Source organism: Cyprinus carpio, chromosome B3, assembly GCF_018340385.1.
Source record: "Cyprinus carpio isolate SPL01 chromosome B3, ASM1834038v1, whole genome shotgun sequence".
Lineage (NCBI taxonomy): Eukaryota > Metazoa > Chordata > Actinopteri > Cypriniformes > Cyprinidae > Cyprinus > Cyprinus carpio.
The window spans coordinates 14,947,790-14,972,802 of NC_056599.1; the positions used below are offsets into that span (position 1 = coordinate 14,947,790).

The 25,013-nt window shown below is 36.4% G+C and overlaps 1 protein-coding gene and 1 long non-coding RNA gene across 2 annotated transcripts in view; one reads left to right on the plus strand and one right to left on the minus strand.

The window, feature by feature from the left end:
- The window catches only part of LOC109052204 (potassium channel subfamily T member 2-like), a 68,719-nt gene that overhangs the window by 36,909 nt on the left and 6,797 nt on the right, over window positions 1–25,013 (plus strand). The window contains exons 10-21 of the mRNA XM_042719837.1: window positions 76–256; window positions 5,878–6,042; window positions 6,295–6,431; window positions 7,143–7,206; window positions 8,014–8,122; window positions 15,752–15,860; window positions 20,123–20,179; window positions 21,560–21,712; window positions 22,049–22,299; window positions 23,357–23,675; window positions 24,381–24,486; window positions 24,598–24,770. Of these exons, the coding sequence (XP_042575771.1) occupies window positions 76–256; window positions 5,878–6,042; window positions 6,295–6,431; window positions 7,143–7,206; window positions 8,014–8,122; window positions 15,752–15,860; window positions 20,123–20,179; window positions 21,560–21,712; window positions 22,049–22,299; window positions 23,357–23,675; window positions 24,381–24,486; window positions 24,598–24,770 (1,824 nt within the window). The remainder of the gene's footprint in view (window positions 1–75; window positions 257–5,877; window positions 6,043–6,294; window positions 6,432–7,142; window positions 7,207–8,013; window positions 8,123–15,751; window positions 15,861–20,122; window positions 20,180–21,559; window positions 21,713–22,048; window positions 22,300–23,356; window positions 23,676–24,380; window positions 24,487–24,597; window positions 24,771–25,013) is intronic.
- On the minus strand, window positions 13,173–14,286 carry LOC122136498. Its single transcript, XR_006154178.1, has 3 exons — window positions 14,163–14,286; window positions 13,934–14,032; window positions 13,173–13,465 (listed from the first exon to the last, which is right to left on the minus strand). It is a non-coding gene; the product is annotated as an uncharacterized LOC122136498 (long non-coding RNA).

Consider the following 25,013-nt stretch of genomic DNA (forward strand, 5'->3'; position numbering starts at 1 on the left):
TTTCATGTCTGGGTGAACTATGCCTTTAAATCCATATTTCAGTTGTTCTTAGTTCCTTTTCTCTCTCTTTTCCAGTATCTGTGGTATTCAGCACTTGGAACGAGCAGGGAACAACCTGACGCTCTTTGACTCTCTGTATTTCTGTGTTGTCACCTTCTCCACGGTGGGATTTGGTGATGTTACACCTCAGATCTGGCCCTCTCAGCTGCTAGTGGTCATCATGATCTGTGTGGCTCTTATAGTTCTACCAATACAGGTAAATAAAACGCACTCAGACAATCATACTTTTCATTGTATTGTATACACACATATATGTCACTGAATAATTAATACAACTGACAGTCATTGAATTATTCATTCAACCAATTTATTTTAAAACACTGATTCATTCAGGAACAGCACACCTGTTTTTAACTATTTTCATTTGTGGATCTAAACCAGACAAAGTACCTGGCAATAATGTGTGTAAAAGTTACTCATTAACTGTTTGATTAGTTCTATATCACACTCGCTGCCTCTTCTTTGTCTGAATATCAGCTAGTTTAGTGTACAAATGTGCACACAAGTAAGCATGTTATATGCACAGATTTGAGAGTGACATCCACATTTAATGCATTGCTGAATCCCTAAGTTATCATTTTCTGTGTGTAAAATAACCTGCAATGGCTGCCAGGCAGTAATAATCATAGCAATATTTTGGCATCTTGCAGCCCATGGAAGACAGCAGTTTACCCATTTGGATATTTTTAGCCAACCAGTGTTAACAAAGGGAGCAACTGATGTTAGTAGCAACTGTGGTCGAGTGAGAAATACTGGAGTAAACATTTAATAATGAGCACAGACGGTCACTTTTCCTCTCTTCCTTTTGTGTCACTGTCAGTGACTGAAATTAACTTTTACATTTCCTGGTGCTTTTTTTCCAATTTATAGGGGCAAAAGTAATGCATAATTACTTCATTAATGCATAAATGCTTATTTTTCTTAAATCTAATCAATAAATTCAATTAGAATAATAAAACATTGTAGGGCTGTTACTTATCAAATTAAATCAGCATCAACAAAATCCATCGCTGCACTGTATTTACTTTTTAATTCAGCCAGAGTTATGCAGAATTAATAAGCCAGACGTAGCATAAATGAATTTACACAGCATTTATAATTGCATTCCTAATCTTATGATATTAATGTTTTAAATATTTAATTATGAGTATGGAAATTTGAAATTATATTTTAAAAATGAAGCAAAAACAGTAGGCAGCCAAGAAGTCTTAATGAGTCTTTGAGTCATTCGGCGAATTAAGCATTTTTTATTTTATTTTATTTTTTTGGTTTGAATGGGTCATTGAATCATTCACTCACCCGATTCATTAAAAAAACACAGATTCTTTCAGTTAATACAGTTATGCTTTTTTGAAACTACTGTCATTGATGAAATAGAGCAAAAACAGGTTATGTGACATTTTAAAAATCTAAGCTGTTAACTGACTTTTTTTTATTATTAAAAATCAGATTTGCGATCAAACTGATATTTGAGAAAAACAACACTATTACTTATGTGAAATGGTATAAATATTAAAAACAAAAACTCATAAAGGAGATATTTTGCTGCCACAGCTCAAATTTTTTAGGCACTTTTAATTAATTTTGGTTCTATTTTTGCCCAAAGCTCCTTTTAATTTCAGACTCTCGTCTCTGTCCTGGAATTTACTGATTGGTCCAAAACCAGCTTAACAATTAAATTTAATTATACTATTTTATACAGCAAACATTATTTATACAGTATATATTTTACACTGTCAAATTCAGTAATTCACATCAAACTGTAAATTCATATACTAGTGACACAAACCTTAAGTCATCTTAATACAATAAATCTGTCCCACTTGATATTCGCATCAAGATTTCTGCAAATTCTCATGAAGAGTTTTGAAACTGTGTATAACTTAGGTGTATTTTGTGAATTACTCTGAAACATTTAAAGAGAACCTAGTTAACGAAAGAAAGTATTTTATCTTGAGTTTCCTCAACAGTAGTTCTGCTTTGTTCTTTCACACAACTTTTAACTGTCAGACATTTTATGCAAATATTATGTGGTTATGATGACAAAGGCACTGAGTCAAATCACTTTTGTGTATAAGGCCACATGAGACGCGTCACAGCTGGTGATTTTCACAATCTGACACACACAAGCGCACAGACGTGCGCTGAGATGCACTTCTATGTACACAGCGCTTTAATGATACACGTTTAACATTCCACTTCAATATATACCTTGTATTATTGACACACAGTCACCCAAACAAGTCTCGCACACACTCGCTCACGAGCGCGAGCCTCCCGCGGGGCTGAGGAGAGAATGAGATGAGAGCGAGATTGTCTTTCATGTGTGATATGAGGGCTTCCCTGCCAGCTTCCTCTCTGGGAGGCTGGGATGTTTCCGTCACACAGGAAATGGCAGTGGCTCCAGCGAGGCCCTCCTACTCTTTTCATCCACAAATACTAGCTGACATTTACTGCGGCCCCTCACACGCAGCTGGTGCGTGAGCATTACGCCCGAGGCTGTGTTTGTTTCTGGCCTGACAGGGGAAATCTCCAGTATGGCTCATGGCCCGCGGAGAGCAATCTCAACACACAGGCTGACAGCATCCACTGTATCCCATCGCTCCCTGTGCACACATTGCAATGAATGTTTTTTTTTTTTTTTTTGAAGCTTTTCTATTGCAATTAAACAGTGCCAAATCTCAATTCCCAAATACCCTTTGTCTGAAAGCCACTGAATAGCAGACATAACCCACGACTCGCAATAAAACACCTTGAATCTTAGCTGAGAATCCCTTGATGAACTCAATACCGGGAGCAAAGCACATTTGTCAGACATTTACGCCCCCTATTACACATGCGTCTGAGCACTTTTGCACAGAAACACATAAAAGAACCTCACTGCTAATATCAGCCACACAATCCACAAGACAACCAACAATGATCCACATCACCATCAATATCTACACACCAGTGGTAAATGAAGTAAACAAATCAAGAACTTGTGTAAAAGTACAGATACCTAAAGGGATAGTTCACCCCAAAATGAAATTCTGTCATTTATTACTCAAACCTGTTCCAAACCCATAAGACCTTTGCTCATCTTCGGAACACAAATCGAGATATTTTTGATGAAATCCAAGAGCTTTCTGACCCTCCCATAGACAGCAATGCAACTGACACATTCAAGACCCAGAAAGGCAGTAAGGACATCGTTAAAATAGTCCATGTGCCATCAGTGGTTCAACCTTAATTTTATGAAGTTACGAGAATACTGCTGTGCAAAGGCAAAAGGCCGTAACTTCGATTTTTTGTCAAATGATAATGTTATTTATATTTTTGGGACATTCAAGACATAGTCAATATGAAGTTACGGTGCCGGCTTGGAGTTATACGGTATTCTGCCTTTGTTTTACTGTCCATTAAAGCCTGCCGCATTTTAATTACGGTGCAGACAAACGGATTAGATAGATCGCGATCTACCAAACAGCTCCATATAACAAAGCACTGTAAAGACTAGATACCTTGGCGGCAATATGTAATTGTGAATAACCTTTAAAGATTTTTTTTTCTTTTTGTAATGCAGATTATTCACCAGGCTGCCATTTCTAGTTGGACGCGTGTGGACTCGAATGCCGTAGCTAGCATGATCAATCATAAAATCAGTAGCCTACTAACAATTTGCAATTAAATCCATGTCCTACCTTTTCTTGTAACCCGATAAAATCCATCCATGGCGATGAACGTCATCGGAGATGTTTAATCCACAAGCATTCTGAGCATTATTCCTGCTTGCTGGTGTTCACATCAATCCACAAGTCATTCTTTGAGTTTAGGCTATTTAATACAAGTCAAAATAAAAGCAATTATGCTATGTCTAGCATTCTTTTACGTTACCGAGCATAGCAAATAAATTGGTATCCGCGGTATCCACTCATGTTTAACTTTTAGTCTGCTTGTTACAATTAAAAAAAAAAAAACCTTTATACAGTCACATTACTATATGCAATATCCTATATGAGACAGCCCATGATCACTAGATTTTATACAGGTGTTACTATAACGATTTTGTAAATGGTGATCAGCAACCAAATATTGATAATGTGGAAGTTACTGCCTTTTGCCTTGGTGTGACTTCTCACGCTTTGCAGACAATGCAAAGGCAGAGTATGTTAAAAAAATAGAGGTAAAACTCAAGTTTGAAAAAACTTTAAAGTAATTTTTCTCAGTTTCACACTCTAGCGAGTTAAGGTCTTTTGCCTTTGTAGGGCAGAATACTTCTTGTGGGCAAAAAATACAAAATAAGTAAAAAATAAAAATAATGACTTTATTCAACAATTTCTTCTCTTCCGTGTCGGTCTTTGAGGCACGTTCACAAGAGTACCAAGACATGAGGGTGAGTAATTAATGACAGAATTTTTGGATAAACTATCCCTTTAAAACCACTGACAGGTTAAATCAGTAACATTAGCCCTATTCGCACAGGATTAGTATTACCTAGTACCTCCAGTCATTTGTAATAATTGCGGAGGTTGTCTGTGATCTTAATCCCGTGCGAATCGGCCATGTCTGTAATTTGTAAAGTAAAAATTCCCTCGCAAAAGACCTACCATATTTCGCCGAACACAGAGGTCCTGTGAAAATATTAGTCCCATGCGAATCTACATCTCTGTTATTTGGCGGGTCGTATATCATTTTTCGGGGTTTTTGTTTCCTGTGCGCCTTTTTATCCATCTTTTGTGAAGAATGGAGCTGCGTTGGAGTGTTTAATAGTATTTTGCTACACCATACAATTTGCAGAAAGAAAATGTTTTGAGGTTAATGTGTTACAAATAAATCAAGCATAAAGCTTAAGATGTGAAATGTAAATGAAGCGCAAGAAACCAAAATATTTATTTATTTATTTTTAAAATCCATCTGAACCATAGAACGGGACTCTCAAAGCCTTGACATCATATCTAGGAGATAAGCCAGTAAATTTGAGTAAAATCATAGGCTTCACTTATCCCGTGAGAATGCACCTCACAAAATTCAGATATGGGAGGGTAATTTCAAAATCACACCAGGTCCCTAGATAATACTAATCCCGTGCGAATAGGGTTATTGATTTTAATTGTACATATAACAACGGGGGGGGGGGGGGACACCAAGTGAACAATGAATTCTTGAATTTCATGTGTTGGAAGCAGGAAAATGGCCAAGTGAAAATATCTGAAGGGTTCTGACAAAGGCCAAACAGTGATGGCTAGAGGACTGGATCAGTGCATCTTCAAAACAGCAAGTCTTGATGTCTATGCAGTGGTAGAAGAGATTGCAGCAGATGAACTATAGGAAAAAGCCAGACTGACATAGGCTGTGTTTGCTCTGGACAATGTTCTGGCATTCATGTGGATGTTATTTTGACACGTACCACCTAACTAAAAATGGTTGCAGTCCACGTTCACCCTTACATGCTAATGGTGTTCCCTGATGGCAGTGGCCTCTTTCAGCAGGATAATGCATCTTGCCACACTGCCAAAGTATTCAGGAATGGTTTGAGGGACATAACAAAGAGTTCAACTTGTTGCCTTCTCAATCTAATTGAGCATTTATGGGGTGTGCTGGACCAACAAATCCACCTCACACTTTGAAGGGCTTAAAAAGGATCTTCTGCTAATGTCTTGGCACCAGAGACCACAGGAACGTTCAGAGGTCTTGTGGAGTCCATGCCGCCTTTAAGTTTGCCCACAGAATTTAATTTCACATAAAGGTCTGACAACCCAACTGAAGCCATGTGTAGTCTGATGCCTCTTTGTAAAGCTGTCTTAATGAAGCTTTGTTAACTTGGATTTCCCATAGTTTGAGCAGTTGGCTTTCTTGTGGATGGAGCGACAGAAGTCCGGGGGGAACTACAGCCGGTATCGTGCCCAGACCGAGAAGCACGTGGTGTTATGTGTCAGCTGTCTCAAAATAGACCTACTCATGGACTTTCTCAACGAATTCTTTGCACACCCCAGACTGCAGGTGGGTATGTGTGTGCGTATGCATGCTCGCACATGTAAATGTATGGATGTTCATGCTAATTTGAGCTCAGACAGCCTGCTGTGTGCTGGTTAATCCTCTTCATGAGCGCTGGAAGCTGAGGTTCTTGTACTAGAATTAACTGAACATGAATTTAATTTCACCAAGCTATTTATGTGCGAATTATCCAGGTTTCATTAGCTTGCAGTGTCTGTCTGACCTCATTTTTCACTAAATTGAGCTCATCATGTCCAGGACTACTATGTGGTCATCTTATGTCCCGCTGAGATGGATGTCCAGGTGCGAAGGATACTGCATATCCCGCTATGGGCTCAGAGGGTCATCTACCTGCAGGGATCTGCTCTCAAAGACCAGGACCTAATGAGGGCAAAGTAAGACCTGCTGAGTAAATGTATAAACAATGCTAGTCATCTGAAGTAAAAAATTACTTCAAATCAAAAAGGGGATTTTTAAAAACTGTACTACTTAATTAAATAACTAAATAATAATGTCAAATTAAAAGATTGACTTCAAAGTACTTTTAAAATCATTGTTTTTATAACATTTTATCATGCTTTAAAGAAGTGCACCTATTTTTATGTGTTGACTAACATTAAGCTGTGGTTTGTTATTGGATAATACATTTAAAGTTAATATATTTTAAATTCAATAAATTGCAACTTCATCATTACATCATGTGTTGTTACAAATATTATGGTGAATATTAGTTTACTATAAATGCTTGTCATTACATTCAGCAGTACACTTTATCCATATTACAATGACAATAGAAGTAATGTTCAAACCACTGTTACTATTATTAATCCTATAAATTCTTCCCTTCCCTTCCCTTCCCTTCCCTTCCCTTCCCTTCCCTTCCCTTCCCTTCCCTTCCCTTCCCTTCCCTTCCCATCCCATCCCATCCCTTCCCTCCCCTTTCCCTTCCCTTCCCTTCCCTTCCCTTCCCTTCCCTTCCCTTCCCTTCCCTTCCCTTCATTTTTTCTCATCTGTTAACTGTATTTCTCTGTTATTCCCCCTTCCTTTTTCCTGTTATGGAACCTGACCCTGTTTCTCTGGCCTCTTTTCATCGTGATTGGCTGCAGGATGGATGATGCCGAGGCCTGTTTTATCCTAAGCAACCGATTTGAAGTGGACCGCTTTGCCGCTGTATGTTCCCCTCCAACTCAATTTTCTCACCTTTTTTCCATTCTGCATTCCATAAAATAGGAAGCAGCAATTTCAAACATCTCCAGTATTAGCCCGTTTCTCTTTCACTCATTGACATTTTCCCTACTGATCTTGCATTTTGACAGTTCAACGTGAAATGCTTTATCCTGAAGGCAGTTGTAGTTGGATGCCTCTCACGAAACCTGTCAAGAAAACATCAGGGTCATATTTCAACCTAAATCAAAAGAAATAAACACTAAATATATTTAGCTTTAGGAAAGGGATGACTAATTTTGCATTGTAGAATTAATTCCCTTCTCCCATTACTGCAATTACCTTAATACAAAAAATATATATATATAAATAAATCCTTACTGTATTATAGAATATATATTATGTAAATGTGATATTTGATGTATTGCCTCATTTAAATTATAAATACAGTATAGCTCAATTGAATTCTCATTTAAATTATTGAAACAATCATCTTTGGAGAATAATTAAGAAAAACTCCAAAGTAAATGTCTGGAATGTGGTGGAAAATGTGCTTAATAAATTCCATAGAAAAAATATCTTAATGGTTAAGAAAATAGACATTATTTTAATTTTGCTTAATATAATTTCCTGATTTTTTTCTTCTGATTTTGTGACCTCTACATGCTTTAATGAGATTCACCTAGTTGTCAGGCACTTTAGATGTTAATTTCTCTGTAAAGAGGGTAATGGCTGGTACGTAAGAGCAGACACTATGACTAATGGTATATTTCTGTACATGTGCTTCTCTTTCTCTGTTTTTCTTTGTCACAGGACCATCAGACCATTCTTAGGGCCTGGGCCGTGAAGGACTTTGCCCCAAACTGCCCTCTCTACGTGCAGATCCTCAAACCCGAGAATAAGTTTCACATCAAGTTCGCAGGTCAGTGTGCAAATTGTGTTTCTCTCAGGGATGCAGGTGTAGATGGTGTGATATTCGATGCGCTTCGTACATGTGTGAGTGTGTTGAGAGGCAGCCAATCAGCCAATCTCCTTCCCTCTGAAGCCGCGTCCTTCAACGCTCAACCCACTTTATATCCCTCTTCAGTTGTGGAAATTTGGATAATGCTTTTTACTTTCCTGGTCCTCCCATTCCCAATGTCTGCTATAGTGTGGAGGCCAATGTTATTATTATTACACGGACTAGAACCTAGCAGTGAAATATAGTTATAAAATAAAAATGGGGCTTGTGGGGGTTTGGAAAAAAAAGCATTTATGTGAACACATAAAAACAATACTGTTCAAAGGTTTGAGGTCAGGAAGTTTTTTTTTTAAATACTTTTATTCAGCAACAATGAATTAAATTGTGATTTTGAAAAGTAATTGTGAGATTATGAAAAGTGCAAGTAAAGGCATTAATAATGTTAGAAAATATATAAATTGTGTTCTTTTGAAATTTCAAAGAGATTTCAAGCTGCATTACCTGAGAGCAAGATGGCCTGCCCAGCATGTGGTGGCGGCGCTGGTTTTAGGGTCAATGAGAAGGCGGAGGATGAGCAGACAGGATGAGTCAGTGGCTGAGGCAGCAGAGCTTTACCCAGATATCAACCACAGATTGCACACTATCACACAATCTGTCAGTCGAACCCAGAGCTGCTGGTAACCCATCAGGAGCGATGACTCGTTTCCTGCGGCCTTTTCAGTCAGTGACATAACTAAAATTGATGACCCAAAAAACCTATATATTACATGCGAAATACATCTTTATTTTTGCTGTAATAACATCTTGATTCACAAATGTTTCAATAATATTAATTGTTCTGGATCCGTCTTACGGCTGGTACTTGACCCTTGTAAAAAAAAAAAGTAGTACACATTAGTATACTTACGGAAATATTAAGAATAGACTTAAATACGGATGCGCACGATTTACTAATTTGTTCCCTCGATGTACTAAAACGTGCACAAGATTACTATTTTGTTCCCTCGATTTATAAATCGTGTGCACAATTTATAAATCGAGGGAACAAAATAGTAAATTGCGCACACGATTTAGCCTACTATTTTTTCCTGCATGGCAAATTACAGTCTAAATACATAAAAAAAAAAATTAGCTGAACTTGAGAGTGACTTACATGAAAATGAATTACAGTTTAAATTTATATTAAATACAATTAGCTGAACTTGAGAGTGTTTTTGACAAATTTAAGTAGGAATTACCTCTATTGTCTTTCGAAATATGATTCCTGTTGAATTTACTAACAAGCATTTATAGTAAACTAAAATACACTTTAATGTCATTTTTATTGAAACTTGTATTTCATGTACTTAAAATATTTGTAATTGCACATTTGTAATGGCTCGACCATCATATTGACAACAGCCAATCACATTAATATTCCGGTGTTGCCTGAATGCAATTGGCTAGTGTCTGCTCTAGGGTGTTAGCATAAAAGCGATCTGATTGGTGCTTGAAAAGTTGAAAATTTTTCGACTTCTGCTGCGAGCAGTTCCAGTGACATGATGCAACAGTCCCACAATTCAGTTGACATCACCCATTCAAAGTAAATGAGAAGTGTTAACGCCAGTGACTATGGGAATACACCATAATGATGAAGTCACAGTTTAGTAAACTTCTAGTCAAGTAAATGCTTTAGTATGTTAGTCAACACATCAAAATAAGTGTACCTTTTAAAAGCATGGCAAAAGTCTGTTAAAACATAATGATTTAAAATGTACTTTAAAGTAAAAGATTTACATTTTACAGTATTTCAATGTGCATTTTTTAATGTTGTCAAGAAACATAAAAGTGTCTCTATGTAAGTTAATATACTTTTAAATAGATTTTTAACAATTAAGCACACTTCTTTTTCTCAAGTGTATTTATGAAGGAGTGTTTAAATCTTTAATCACTTAAATCAAGTGATTACATTTACATAATATATTGATCTTTTGACAAATACAGAATTTTTTTCAACACAAAATATATCAATTTATATATTGGCAAATCAAAATTTGGAGTAATTCATATAGATCATCAAGGAATTTATGCTTTACCCCCCAAACAAAATAAAATATGAAAATATGAAGCCATCTAAGCAGTCTGTTAAAAACATTGAACATACTTTCCAAAAGTATGATGCCTCTGATGCATTTGCCAAATGTTTGTTTTATCTGCTTCTATGTGCAACATGTGAGCAGGAATATGAATAAGAATGCGCTTCTTTTATTGAGAGTTATGGTTGAAATGACACTTGCGATATATATACTTATGTTTCATATTAGTCAGAAGTGGTTGTCCCCTGTGGGCGTATGGCGTCTTGGTGGTTTACAGAGCGCTTGCTTCTTGACAGTTCGGCAGATGCATCAAAATGCAGTTTTTCTATGCATGGCGGGCGTGTTGTGACACTGCCTGGAATATATGCACTAAGTGGCTGAGTGGGTGGCATAAATGAGTACAACTGGAGACTTGACTTCAGCTCCACAAATAGCTTAATCGCAACTTAATGTTCACATCAGTGTAACAGAAGTTCACAGAGTGGTTCGACTGAGGAGAAAAGCATTTCGTTCACATCTCGCACAGTTATTCTGGGACTTCTGGACCGCTGTTTGTTTTGTTCGACTTTTGCTGCGTTAATTGATTTTCTTTTCCTCTCCGTGGGCATGTTTGGAAATAGTAACTGGCCGCTTTGCTTCTTCCAGTTCTGCGCTGTGTTAGTGTGGCTATATCAACAGCCAGGTCATTCATAAACATAACCAGCATGCTGCTTTAATTAATGCTAATGCCAGAGAAGTGGCACTGTTATTACTGTCTTGCTGGGGTTCACAGATTGAGCACAATCTCTCACTGCTGCACTCCTCAAACAGGGACGAAAACAGCGGCTTTAGATAAAAAAGTGTCTAGAAACAATTATCACAGTGCTTTAGCCTGCTGTGCTGCAGCCCCACTTCAGTCGAGGTCAACGTGCGCTTTCTGGGGCCGCTGGAAATGAGGGAGTTGGTGGAGGAGGAGATGAAGTGGTTGAGCAGAAAGGGTCTGCATGAGGAGGAGCAGAGGTCTTTAATTCACCGTTTGATCTTTATGAGTGAATGAGCGTCTTCAAGTGCTGCCTCCACTACTTCAGTCTGACATGGAAAATACTTCAAAGAACAAGCCTTATTTATTTATTTATTTATTTATTTATTTATTTATTTATTTATTTATTTATTTATTTATTTATGTTAAGTTTATCAAGTGAGACAAATGATATTGTTTAATTAATAACCTAAAGACATAACAAAAAAGAACAAGCCTTATTAATGATTGATTATTGATTGGAAATGACAGTAATTTGCATATATACTAAATACAGAATGTAGATACAGACAAATATAGTTAACACAGTTTAAAGGGGTCATATGATGCAATTTAATTTTTTCCATTCTCTTTGGAGTTTAACAAGCTCTTGGTGCATAAAGAAGATCTGTAAAGTTGCAAAGACTAAAGTCTCAAATCTAAAGAGATATTCTTTATAAAAGTTAAGACTTGTCCACGCCCCCCTAAAATGGCTTGTTCTAACACGCCCCCACATCACTACGTCACTTTGTGGGAAGATTTGCTAACGCCACCCAAATGTTCACGAAAAAAAGAAGGCATAACTTTTATTCTCACTGTAGTATTGTTGTTGCCACCACAGCCATGTCGTATAGACGCTGTGTGTTTCATTGTGAAAGCAAAACTACTTTGTTTGGCCTTCCAAAAGAGGACGATGTCCGCTTCATCATGCCTAGAGCTAATCCATGCTGGTCAGTGAGGAAATACATCAACTTTGTACTGTGGATCACCGGATCGGCTTTTAACCGTGGACTAAGTGGAGTCCAGCCCGGGGTCGTCACATGTGGTTGCTGCTAGCCCACTGGCCGCGCCATTCTCAAGTCCGCAGCCCGTTCCTCACTTAAGCCAGCCTCCGCTCACTCAAGCCCGCCGTGTGTGTCTCTGTGTGAAGCTCTGTGTGAGGACTGTTTCCTGAACCTGCAGAGTAGCCTACATCGCATCTGTGCTCAAAGGCTGTTTCTAGAAAGTGGGGCTTTTCTAGTCTGGCGCTTCTGGCTCACAGCCTGTAAGTAAATTTTTTATATTTAAAGAATTTGCCAATGATGATTCAAACGCGAGTTTTAAGCAGTGTAGAGTAGGCTTGTTGTTTGTCATTTTTCCGATCACAAATGTAGACATGGTTTTATGTTTATGCAGCGCAATACGCAACGCAAAGCATAAAAAAACACAGTATAAGTCATTATAATCCATAATTATGTCCCCACTGGATGCAACAAATACCTCGTTTGTAATGGGTTTTTTTTTTTTGGTTTTGTCTTGTCATGCTGGAAGAGAGAATCACAGTATGTTAAGGGGTGTAAAATTTCCGTCACGCACTTGAGGTATTCAGCCAATCACAACACACAGGATAGCTGGCCAATCAGAGCACACCTCGCAATATATACAAGTCATATTTATTTATGCCATCCATTTAACCCCCAAATAAAGAAGGAATAAACAACAAAAGAAAAAAGAAAACATATTTATTTGTTTGTTTATTTTCAGCCATAACTAAGAACAAATAGCTAAAAATAAATAGATAAAGCAACGGTTGTCAAAACAATATTAGGTCAATAACTTTAGATAGCAAGAACATAAATAAAAACAAAAATAATACCACACAACCATAAATAAACAACATATAGATAAAACAATGCCAAGCAAGACAGTATTATGTAAATAACAACACTTAAAAAAAAACAAAAGAAAAAAAGTTCTTATTTTTTATTCATCGAAAAGTACTAAAATATACCAAAGCAAACAATAAATACAATAGAAAATCTATAAAAAAAAAACAATATAAAAAAAAACAATATAAAAAAAAAAAAAAAAAAATATTACCGCCAGTAACATAATAAAAACATAAAAAATAAACATTTAATAGACAAAACAATGCTTATCAAAACAATACTATATATTAGACAAAAAGTACAAAAAACAAGCCTAGTTTAGTCAAATAACTATTTTTTTTTTTAGCTTCAAAGCAGAAAGTTTTCTAAATCGTTCCACAAAGAACAATCAGTCCTCTTCTCCTTGTGATTTTCCTCATTTCACTATTTTACCTTCAGTCCTTCTTCGTGCTTTTGCCTACATATTCCTCTGAATTGACTCGGGTTATTCAAACAATCGGAGCATTCTTCTCTCCTTGGGCGAGTAGCGTGTTTGAATAGATGTCAGTAAAATCCAGCTATGGTTGTCTCAGTTGTTCCTGGCCTGTTATATAAAAGACTATTCATATAAAAAATGCAGTACATTTCACATCATTTGTGCAATGCTAAAAGGGGTTGGTATTTTCTTAAATCCACCCTGTGAGAAGAATAACACTGTACTAGAGCAACATAATAAATTCCGAGCATACATGGTTAACACATCCACCCTAATAAAGCAATAATGACTCTGCCACTTCCCTCTCAATTAGACAAAACAAAGAAGCAGAAAGCAACAGGATGAGGAAACAGTTGGCACTCCTATCATTTATTTCCAAACAGAAGCCTGCCGTGAGAGGAACACAGGGTTTTTAATAATCTACCTAGCCTAGAGGTGATGTCTACTTCCTCTGATGAACAAAAAAGGAATATCTCCAAAACAACCAAAAATAGACTAAAGGAAAAGGACTGGTGAGGCCCAGAGAGAGCGCAAAAGAGACAATCCTCAGAGGAGCAGTCAGGTTGAATGGTTTACCTGGGATTCTGTTCAAAAAAGACTGTCTTTTATGTCTTTTTTGTTGTTGTTGTTTTGAGAGTGGTTTTCTGTCCATTATGTTTTGACTTCGGTCCAAGCCTGCATTGAAATAAATTGAAGTAAATGGTATAAACATAGCCGAAATGCACGCCTGGAGTCAATGTTTTCCTCAATGCTAATGCGATTTTTTTGACTAATTAGCTAAATTAGCAAATGTGTTTTCACTCACCGCTAACAAGCCACATGAAAAATTGTGCTCCATCCGTGAGACAGTCATTAGTGCCGTACCTGCTATTTTTCCTCCAGATAAATGCCTTAATTTTTTAACATTATTATATGTACACTTAAGTATTATTAAACCGTCCTCTCATGCCCTCAGCTTTTCACTTGTTCTAAACTGTCTGTCTTTGTGTGTTTTTCTGGTACAGTGGCTGGCATTTAAATGGCAGCGAGGTCTGAAGCCGATGTGTGTTCACTCAGCTGTGTGGAGGCGGTTTAAGAGGGCAGCTGTTTTGAGCAAGGGAGTTAAAGAAGCATGAGATCTCAGGCGTTGCCTTATTTCACACTCTGTTAATGGCGTTGAGAGGCTCTGACCCCTGTGATATGTGTCTTTAAAATCAAATTCAAGGAACTGAGATGTGCAAATGTGTTAGCAATACTAATCAGGAGGGATGAGAGTTTCAATTAATGTTCTGCTGGGATTGCCTCTATATATTAACAGGGTTCTTATGGTCAAATATATTTTAGGACATTTTGATTTGATTTCCAGGCTTGGAAAAGTCAAAAGTTTATAGATTACCGTTAATAAAGTCTGGGGTATATTTTTATTATTTAATTTATTTTATTGTTTTATTTTATTTATTTATTTTTATTCTACTTTATTTTCTTTTTTATTTCATTTAGAAAGAAATTAATACTTATATGCAGCAAGGGCACGTTAAATCAAAAGTTGCAATATATACATTTATAATGTTACAAAAGATTTCTATTTCAAATAAATTATCTTTTGAACTTTCTATTCTTCAAAGAATCCTGGAAAAAAACTTGATCATGATTTCCACAAAACTATTAAGCAGCACAATTGTGTCAATGATTTCTGAAGGATTATGATAATGGCTGCTCAACTTTGCATTACAGGAAAAATTTATATTGAAATTATAATTAAATAGAAAAATGTTAGTTTAAATTGTAATTGTAAATAAATCCTTCCTTGGTAAGCAAAGGAGACGTCTTTCAGAAACATGAAAAAAATCTCACATACCCAAACAGGGGTGTATATTGATTTAGAAGAAAAAATAAAAAAAAATAAAAAAATTAAGTGCAGAAATTAAAAAATAATAATAAAAAATGTTTGTCATACATTTTCAATGGATGTCCATGGGGCAAGTCGTTACACTAGAATACACAATTGATTTGATTTGAATGGATTTGATGCGTATACCCTCTTGATAATTTTGATGAAGTATACCCACAATTCATACATTACATATTTTAACATTAGATTGTTAATGACTTTGATCTCACTACTAAAAGAACAACCTAGACAACTTTACAGCTCAAATAACACACATTTTCACACAAAAAGCTCTTGAAAATAAAAATACAAGCTGAAAATGTTATGCTTTTAAACCCTTCTGCCCCATCAACCCTTGTGCACGCTTATACAAACTCGGGGAAAAATGAAATCATTTTCTCTGGTAATCACTAAAATGTCAATAGCGCTTAGCTTGTATTGAATATTTCTCCATAATGAAAACACACCATTCCATGATAAGAAATCTGAGAATGGAATATTCCTCCCGTGTGTTTATTTTGCAGACCATGTGGTTTGTGAGGAAGAGTTTAAGTATGCCATGTTGGCCCTCAACTGTGTGTGTCCTGCCACCTCCACCCTGATCACCTTATTGATTCACTCCTCTAGAGGACAGTGAGTATAATAATCCCTCTTATATTCATTCATCCCAAGTAGTCAGACTTTTGACTACAGCATTTCAAGTCAGATTTTAGCTTTTAAATTGTTAGTGACCAACCACATTTGTGTGCATTGTCATCTGAAATATGTATTTTTAAGGGTAGTGTCACTAAAACATCCACTCTCTGGTATTAAAAGAATAGAATGGATGTGAATAGCATGCATTAATGTCCACCCACTTTTCAGCAGTGGTGGTTCTGGAAGTATTTTTTTCCATTAGAATCGGTGTTTGTATAAAGCCTTGGATCAAAACCATCCATCTGTTCAAACATGGCCAAAGCAGAAAGTTTTCTAATCGTGTCCCCAAGAGACGAATCAGTCCTCTTCTCCTTGTGATTTTCCTCCTCATTTCACTATTTTTTTACCTTCAGCAAATCCTTCTTCGTGCTTTTGCCTACATATCCTCTGAATTGACTCGGGTTATTCAAACAAGTCGGAGCATTCTTCTCTCCTTGGGCGAGTAGCTGTGTTTGAATAATAGAGTTACAGTAAAATCCCAGCTATGGTTGTCTCAGTTTTGTTCCCTGGCCTGTTATATAGTAAAAAACTATTCATATAAAAATGCAGTACATTTCACATTCATTTGTGGCAATGCTAAAAGGGTTTGGTATTTTTCTTACTTAATCCACCGTGTGGAAGAATAACCCTGTACTAGAGCAACATAATAAATTCCGAGCATACATGGTTAACACATCCACCCTAATAAAGCAATAATGACTCTGCCACTTCCTCTCTCAATTAGACAAAACAAGAAGCAGAAAGCAACAGGATGTAGGAAACAGTTGGCCACGCCTATCATTTATTTCCAAACAGAAGCCTGCCATGAGAGGAAACAGGTTTTTAATAATCTACCCATAGCCCTAGAGTGATTCTAGCTACTTCCTCTGATGAACAAAAAAGATATATCTCCAAAACAACCCAAAAAGGACTAAAGGAAAAGGACCTGGTGAGGCCCAGAGAGAGCGCAAAAGAGACAATCCTCAGAGGAGCAGTCAGGGTTGAATGGTTTACCCTGGATTCTGTCAAAAAAGACTGTCTTTTATGTCTTTTTTGTTGTTGTTGTTTTTGAGAGTGGTTTTCTGCTCCATTATGTTTTGACTTCGGTCCAAGCCTGCATTGAAATAAATTGAAGTAAATGGGTATAAACATAGCCGAAATGCACGCCTGGGAGTCAATGTTTTTTTCCTCAATGCTAATGCGATTTTTTTGACTAATTAGCTAATTAGCAAATGTGTTTTCAACTCACCGCTACCAAGCCACATGAAAAATTGTGCCCCATCCGTGAGACAGTCATTAGTGCCGTACCTGCTATTTTTCCTCCAGATAAATGCCTTAATTTTTTAACATTATTATATGTACACTTAAGTATTATTAAACGTCCTCTCATGCCCTCAGCTTTTTCACTTGTTCTAAACTGTCTGTCTTTGTGTGTTTTTCTGGTACAGTGGCTGGCATTTAAATGGCAGCGAGGTCTGAAGCCGATGTGTGTTCACTCAGCTGTGTGGAGGCGGTTTAAGAGGGCAGCTGTTTTTTTGAGCAAGGGAGTTTAAAGAAGCATGAGATCTCAGGCGTTGCCTTATTTCACACTCTGTTAATGGCGTTGAGAGGCTCTGACCCCTGTGATATGTGTCTTTTAAAATCAAATTCAAAGGAACTGAGATGTGCAAATGTGTTAGCAATACTAATCAGGAGGGATGAGAGTTTCAATTAATGTCTCTGCTGGGATTGCCTCTATATATTAACAGGGTTCTTATGGTCAATATATATTTTAGGACATTTTGATTTGATTTCCAGGCTTGGAAAAGTCAAAAGTTTATAGATTACCGTTAATAAAGTCTGGGGTATATTTTTATTATTTAATTTATTTTATTGTTTTATATTTATTTATTTATTTTTGTTCTACTTTATTTCTTTTTTATTTCATTTAGAAAAGAAATTAATACTTATATGCAGCAAGGGCACGTTAAATCAAACAGTTGCAATAATATACATTTATAATGTTACAAAAGATGTTCTATTTCAAATAAATTATCTTTTGAACTTTCTATTCTTCAAAAGAATCCTGGAAAAAAACTTGATCATGATTTGTCCACAAAACTATTAATCAGCACAATTGTGTCAATGATTTTTCTGAAGGATTATGATAATGGCTGCTCAACTTTGCATTACAGGAAAAATTTATATTGAAATTATAATTAAATAGAAAAATGTTAGTTTAAATTGTAATTTAAACTGTATTTATTAAATAAATGCTTCCTTGGTAAGCAAAGGAGACGTCTTTCAGAAACATGAAAAAAATCTCACATACACAAAAAAAAAAAAAAAATTAAATAGAAGAAAAAATAAAAAAAAATAAAAAAATTAAGTGCAGAAATTAAAAAATAATAATAAAAAATGTTTGTCATACATTTTCAATGGATGTCCATGGGGCAAGTCGTTACACTAGAATACACAATTGATTTGATTTGAACGGATTTGATGCGTATACCCTCTCGATAATTTTGATGAAGTATACCCACAATTCATACATTACATATTTTAACATTAGATTGTTAATGACTTTGATCTCACTACTAAAAGAACAACCTAGACAACTTTACAGCTCAAATAATAACACACATTTTCACACACAAAAAGCTCTTGAAAAATAAAAATACAAGCTGAAAAATGTTATGCTTTTAAACCCTTCTGCCCCATCAACCCTTGTGCACGCTTATACAAACTCGGGGAAAAAATGAAATCATTTTCTCTGGTAATCACTAAAATGTCAATAGCACTTAGCTTGTATTGAATATTTCTCCATAATGAAAACACATTCCATGATAAGAAATCTGAGAATGAATATTCCTCCCGTGTGTTTTTTGCAGACCATGTGGTTTGTGAGGAAGAGTTTAAGTATGCCATGTTGGCCCTCAACTGTGTGTGTCCTGCCACCTCCACCCTGATCACCTTATTGATTCACTCCTCTAGAGGACAGTGAGTATAATCATCCCTCTCATATTCATTCATCCCAAGTAGCCAGACTTTTGACTACAGCATTTCATCTAGTCAGATTTTAGATTATGAATTGTTAGTGACCAACCACATTTGTGTGCATTGTCATCTGAAATATGTATTTTTAAGGGTAGTGTCACTAAAACATCCACTCTCTGGTATTAAAAGAATAGAATGGATGTGAATAGCATGCATTAATGTCCACCCACTTTTTCAGCAGTGGTGGTTCTGGAAGTATTTTTTCCATTAGAATCGGTGTTTGTTATAAGCCTTGGATCAAACCATCCATCTGTTCAAACATGGCAAACTTTTATCTAAAGAAAAAATTTTAAATAAAAAATCTGTTTGAACAAGATACAAGACTGTACTTAATGGCTTTTGTGAACTACAATCCCATGAAGCATTGCAAATGACAATCAAATGAAAAGAAGATGGTGAAATCTAAAACTGTCTATTTAAAGTTGTTAATTATATCTACAGAAACATTGTATTTTTACGTTTATTGCGAGTCAGCGAGACAGACTCAAGTACGTCATTTGAAGTGCTTCAATCATTGTCTTTTTGGTGGATGTTTTTGCACAGAACCTTGGGTAATGTAGTTTTTATCACAAATTCCGCTGTTAAAAATGATTAATTTTTAAATAAGTTTACATAGCGCGAAAATTTTAACAAAACTGTATACCATTGATTAAAAGGATAGTTCACCTAAAAAATTATGGTTGAACCACTGATGTCACACTTACTATTTCAATGGTGTCCTTTCTGGATCTTGAACGTGTCAGTTGCATTGCTGTCTGAGGGTCAGAGAGCTCTCAGATTTCATTAAAAATATCTTAATTTGTGTTCTAAAGATGAAAGAAGGTCTTAAGGGTTTGGAACCACATGAGGGTGAGTAATTAATGACAGAACTTACAATAATTATTTAAAAAAACCAATAAAAACCTCGAAGTTCATAACAGATCTGTTTTTAAAGGTTTATGTACATTATCATTAAAAAAAAAATTTACTATGGAGGAAGTATATGAGGTTTTTACTTCCAGAACCTGAATGCTGCACTCTGTTTCACTTCTTTGAATATATTTACACAAACATGATGCCTTAAATAAAACACAATGCTTGTGCCGCCCATTGCATACATGTAGACGTGATGAAGAACAGATCTACAGAGTCCTCATTCGCTGAACCATCAGCATGTGTTCAACTGTTATATTTTTTATTATCAGAACAGCATCTTCAGAGGCCTTCAAGCAGCGAGCAGGCGCCTTCCAGCCCCTCAACAGGTCAGACCCACCGACTGTAAAATATTGACGCATACACATCGATACACACAGCGGCAAAGATCCCATAAACTGTGAATATAACTCTGCGTCATGCGTCCTTGTTTCTTCACCTCCTCCATCTTAACACTCCTCCACTCCCTCTGGTTCTCACCTCCTCTTCATCCTCCCAGCCATTCGCAGGGATGTCAAAGACACATCAAGCGGTTTCCATTTTCTCTGCCCATCCGTAAGAGACAGTGTTTTCCCAAGCCGAACTGCAAGCTGTGAATACAGTACATGTGAAGGACGTCAAAGAAGTAGTTCACCCAAAATATTTAAAACTGTCAACATTTACTCACCCTCGTATATGATTTCCTTTATTTTGTGGAGCACAATGGAAGAAATTTGGAAGAATGTCCATGCTGGTCTTTTCTATACACTGCAAAAAAAAATAAAAATCTGTGACAGTTATTTCAAAGAAAAAAAAAAACATCAAATGTGAAGTGTCATGCAGGGAATTCTAGGAATGTTAATCTATGGTTTTTCACTGTAAATTATGCAATGACTCTTTATATACAATGTTCTTTTTCACTTCCAAAAACTGTACAATTGCATTAAATGTAATTGCAGCTATTCACCATAGTACGGAAACTTACCTATAACCAATTAGCAGGTTCTTACTGTAGCATTTTTACAGTGTACAACAAACCAGATGATTTATGATGTCAAACTCTAAACTCCTAATTTGATGTTTATTAATAATTAGTAATGTAGTTGTTAAGTATGGGGTAGGATTATGGGATTTAAAATATGGTAATAAATGGTGATAAACTCTGTCATTACTCAACTTCACGCCTTTTCAAAACTGTATGAATTGCATTCATCTTCGAAACACAAATTAAGATATTTTTATTAAAACCTGAGAGATTTTTGTCCCTCCATTGAAAGTCATTTATACCTAAATGTTAACACTTCAAAAAGTTCACAAAGACGGTGCAAAACTAATCCTTATGGCTTTCTTTTACCGTATTTGATTAGCTCAATGTATGTGCATTGATCAATGTTTAAATGTGATTAAAAGCCTAAATTAAATGTGTTCATCATGTAAAACAATCATGTTTTTCAGAAAACTTGGGATTGAACTACTTGATTCATGTGGATTACTTTTACAATCTCCTTATGAACTTCTTAAGCTTCAGAGTTTTGTTGTTATAGTCTTTCAGTGAAAAGAAACCTCTCAGGATTCATTAAAAATTTTACCTCATTTGTGTTTCAAAGATGAACGAAGGGTTTGAAGTGACATGAGGCTGAGAGAATGATGGCAGAATTATCAGTTTTGAGTGAACTATCCCTTAATTTCTTTAGGAAAACATTTTCAAAAGGTCATCCATCTCTATCTAGGGAAGGCGGTGCTGTCCCCGTCGACCAATGGCAGCGCACGTACCGGCGGTGTGCAGCCAATGAGGTCCACCACATCCGGCTGGAAGAGAGCAAGTTTTTTGGAGAATATCAGGGAAAGAGTTTCACTTTTGCCTCCTTTCATGCACATAAGAAGTAAGTCTGGATAAAGATGCAGTGAATCACTATGTTTTCATGCCAGTAAACACACACAGTAACACTGTTAAAGGGTTAGTTTACCCAAAAATGAAAATTAGTCCATGTTTTACTCACCCTCAAGGCATCCTAGGTGTATATAACTTTCTTCTTTCAGACGAATCCAATCAGAGTTATATTAAAAATTATCCTTGCTCTTCCAAGCTTTATAATGGCATGGGTGTGTTTTTTTGTTCAGCAGTCCAAAAGTAGTCAAATAAAGTGTGCACATCTGTATTAAAGCCTCCTGTAGAAAATACATTTGTGGGTGAACTAACCGTTTAACTGCTGTGGCAGATATGGTGTATGTCTGATCGGGGTGCGCAGGATGGACACAGCCAACATCCTCTTGAACCCCGGACCCTGCCACATCATGGGAGCCTCCGACACCTGTTTCTACATCAACATCTCCAAGGAGGAGAACTCAGCCTTTGTCAGGGGCCACAGAGAGCCAGTCAGGGGCCTGGGGGGCAACTCCAGAGGGGTCTCGCAGACAATCTATCATGGCCTCACTCGACTACCAGTGCACAGTATTATAGCCAGCATGGGTTAGTCTGTAAACTCATATTTTCATTTCAATCATAAACTATTGCCTGATGGACTGTAATAAGAAAACCAGACAATTGAATTGTTATTTGCAATAATCTGTGTCTGCAAAAGTCTGTTTTTCTTATTATACATACACATTAAAGTCAGCATGAAATGGAAATTCATCCTGTCTGTTTTGTCTGCCTAAACTCTGCACCTTTTTTACAAACAACTGCAAGCTCACAATCATATCTGCCTCTGTACAATTATCAACTAATGGACTGAACCAGGTCCCGCCCCAATTTTTTTCTTTTTTTTTTTTTATTACACAATTTATTTACACTGAATCTGAAATCATATAGTAAAATATATGATTACATTTATGGTTTAAGAATAATGTTTTAAATCATTTTTAAAAGTTTAAAATATTATTTGGTAGTATTTTTGGTTCACTTAAGTCCAAGTAATTTATTATTATTATTATTATTATTTTTATTATTATATTGAGAAATATTAATGTAACTCTATTCTTATTGAGTTTGTGATTGTGGTTATCATAATTGTAATCAGGGAATTATTTTCACTGTATAAAAACTTTATTTTAAATAATTCTGTGCTGATTATTACAGTATATGCAATGCAGTAATGCAATTCAGTATCAGTAGAACACAGTAACTCTTGTTGTTTACTGTGGACGTGAGATGGATGTAGACAGAAAAAGAGAAACACAGTTGTTAAATTCCCTGCATAATTTCAATAGGGTTTTCTGCTAACAAAATGTCCCATTTTAGTGCAATATCACCATCTAGTGAAAAGCACTGGAACTCAGTTCTGCCGTATCTTGGACTTGAGAAGTTTGCTTGAAGGTGCTGTAAGCATTTGGAGGCGATCTGCTGATTTATACCATTTTTTCAACCACACTCCCTTTCTCTAAAAACTCTATCCTCCTGAGAAAGTTTTTATTTTACATAATTCTGTGCTTATTAATAATGCACAATAAATCTGAAATCTGCATTAAGTTAAAAAACTCAGGTTTTGATTTCCTCTAACTCACAAATGTCTTTGGTCTTCTAACAGGCACAGTAGCCATAGACCTGCAGGACTCCAGTGACAGCAGTCCAGAAGGCTTGGGCCCGCCGGCTCTGGGCAGTGGGAGTGTGAGCAGGAGTGGGTCCAGGACAGAAGTGGGCGGCTGTAACACTCTAGCGCCGCCCGCCATGAGTGGCTCAGGGGAGGAGAGGAGACACAGCATCGCCCCCGTCCTGGAGGTGGTTGACGGGGTGCCCGGCGCTACATTTGACCTGCTAGGGGACCAATCGGAGGACGAGGGAGGAGAAGAAGGAAAGGAGGAAGAGGGAGGAGAGCAGAAAGGCCAGTGGTGGGGAGCACACTGCGAGTGAGTCTTAGATCATGTGGGACCAGGTCCTGGTCTCTAGACCACATAAATGTGGTTTTGGTCTAGACCTCATTAGTCATATAAAGCCAGACGTTTGACTATTAGCATAAAGACTGGTCCACTTTGCAGCTTATTTTGGCTGTTGTTATTTTGGAATTGACTGAAGTGTGACAAACCACTGTTTATGATATTTATAGTTTTATTTATAGATTATACAACAATCATCAGAATTTTTATTTTTATTCACATTACATTTGATCAAAATACAGTGACAACGAAAATACTGTGAAATATTGTTAGTTTGCAAAGACTCATTAAATTGATCAAAAGTGATGGTAAAGACATTTATAATGTTATGTTACAAAAGATTTCTGTTTCAAATAAATACTGTATTACAGTTTCCACAAAAACATGATTTCTGAAGGATCATGTGACACTGAAGAATGGAGTAATGATGCTGAAAATTCAGCTTTGCATCACAGGAAAAAATTACATTATAAAATATTTGAAAATTGAAAACAGTGATTTTAAATTCTAATAATAATTTACAATATACTGTTTATACTGTATTTAAAATAAATACAACCTTGATGAGCATATGAAACTTCTTTTAAAAGCATAAAAAATTGTACTGACCCCAAACTTTTGAATGATAGTGTAGATGTTTGTCTGACACAGCTGTTTATTCTTCTATTTCTCACAAAGATGGGTCAAAGGCTACCCGCTAAATTCTCCATACATCGGCAGCTCTCCTGCCCTCTGCCACCTCCTGCAGGAGAAAATGCCATTTTGCTGTCTGCGCCTGGATAAGGTGAATATCTGCATCTCTTCACATATATATATATATATATATATATATATATATATATGACAGTTCACAGAAGCTCACCAGCTACATCCTAACAGCAGATTATCTTCTCAGGCTTGTCATCATATGCCCTACGAGGACGCTCGCTCATACGGCTTTAAAAACAAACTGATTATCGTGTCCGCAGAAAGCGCTGGAAACGGCCTCTATAACTTCATCGTTCCGCTGCGGGCGTATTACCGGCCCAGGAAGGAGCTCAACCCCATCGTTTTGCTACTGGAGAATGTGTGAGTGTCCTAAAACATTAAGAAACAGCCTTTAGATATTATCCATCCTTTGCTTTGTATTTATTATGACACATAATCATTGTTTCTACTGTAACAGAAAACTAATATGGGGAGATTCACTGTCGTATAATGCAATCAAATGTAATAAAACTCTGAGTCATCTTGTTTTTTTCTAACTGGATGTACACTGGGGAGCAGCTGCAGACTGGATTTCATTATTTAGATGCCCTGGAGCAGGGTGAA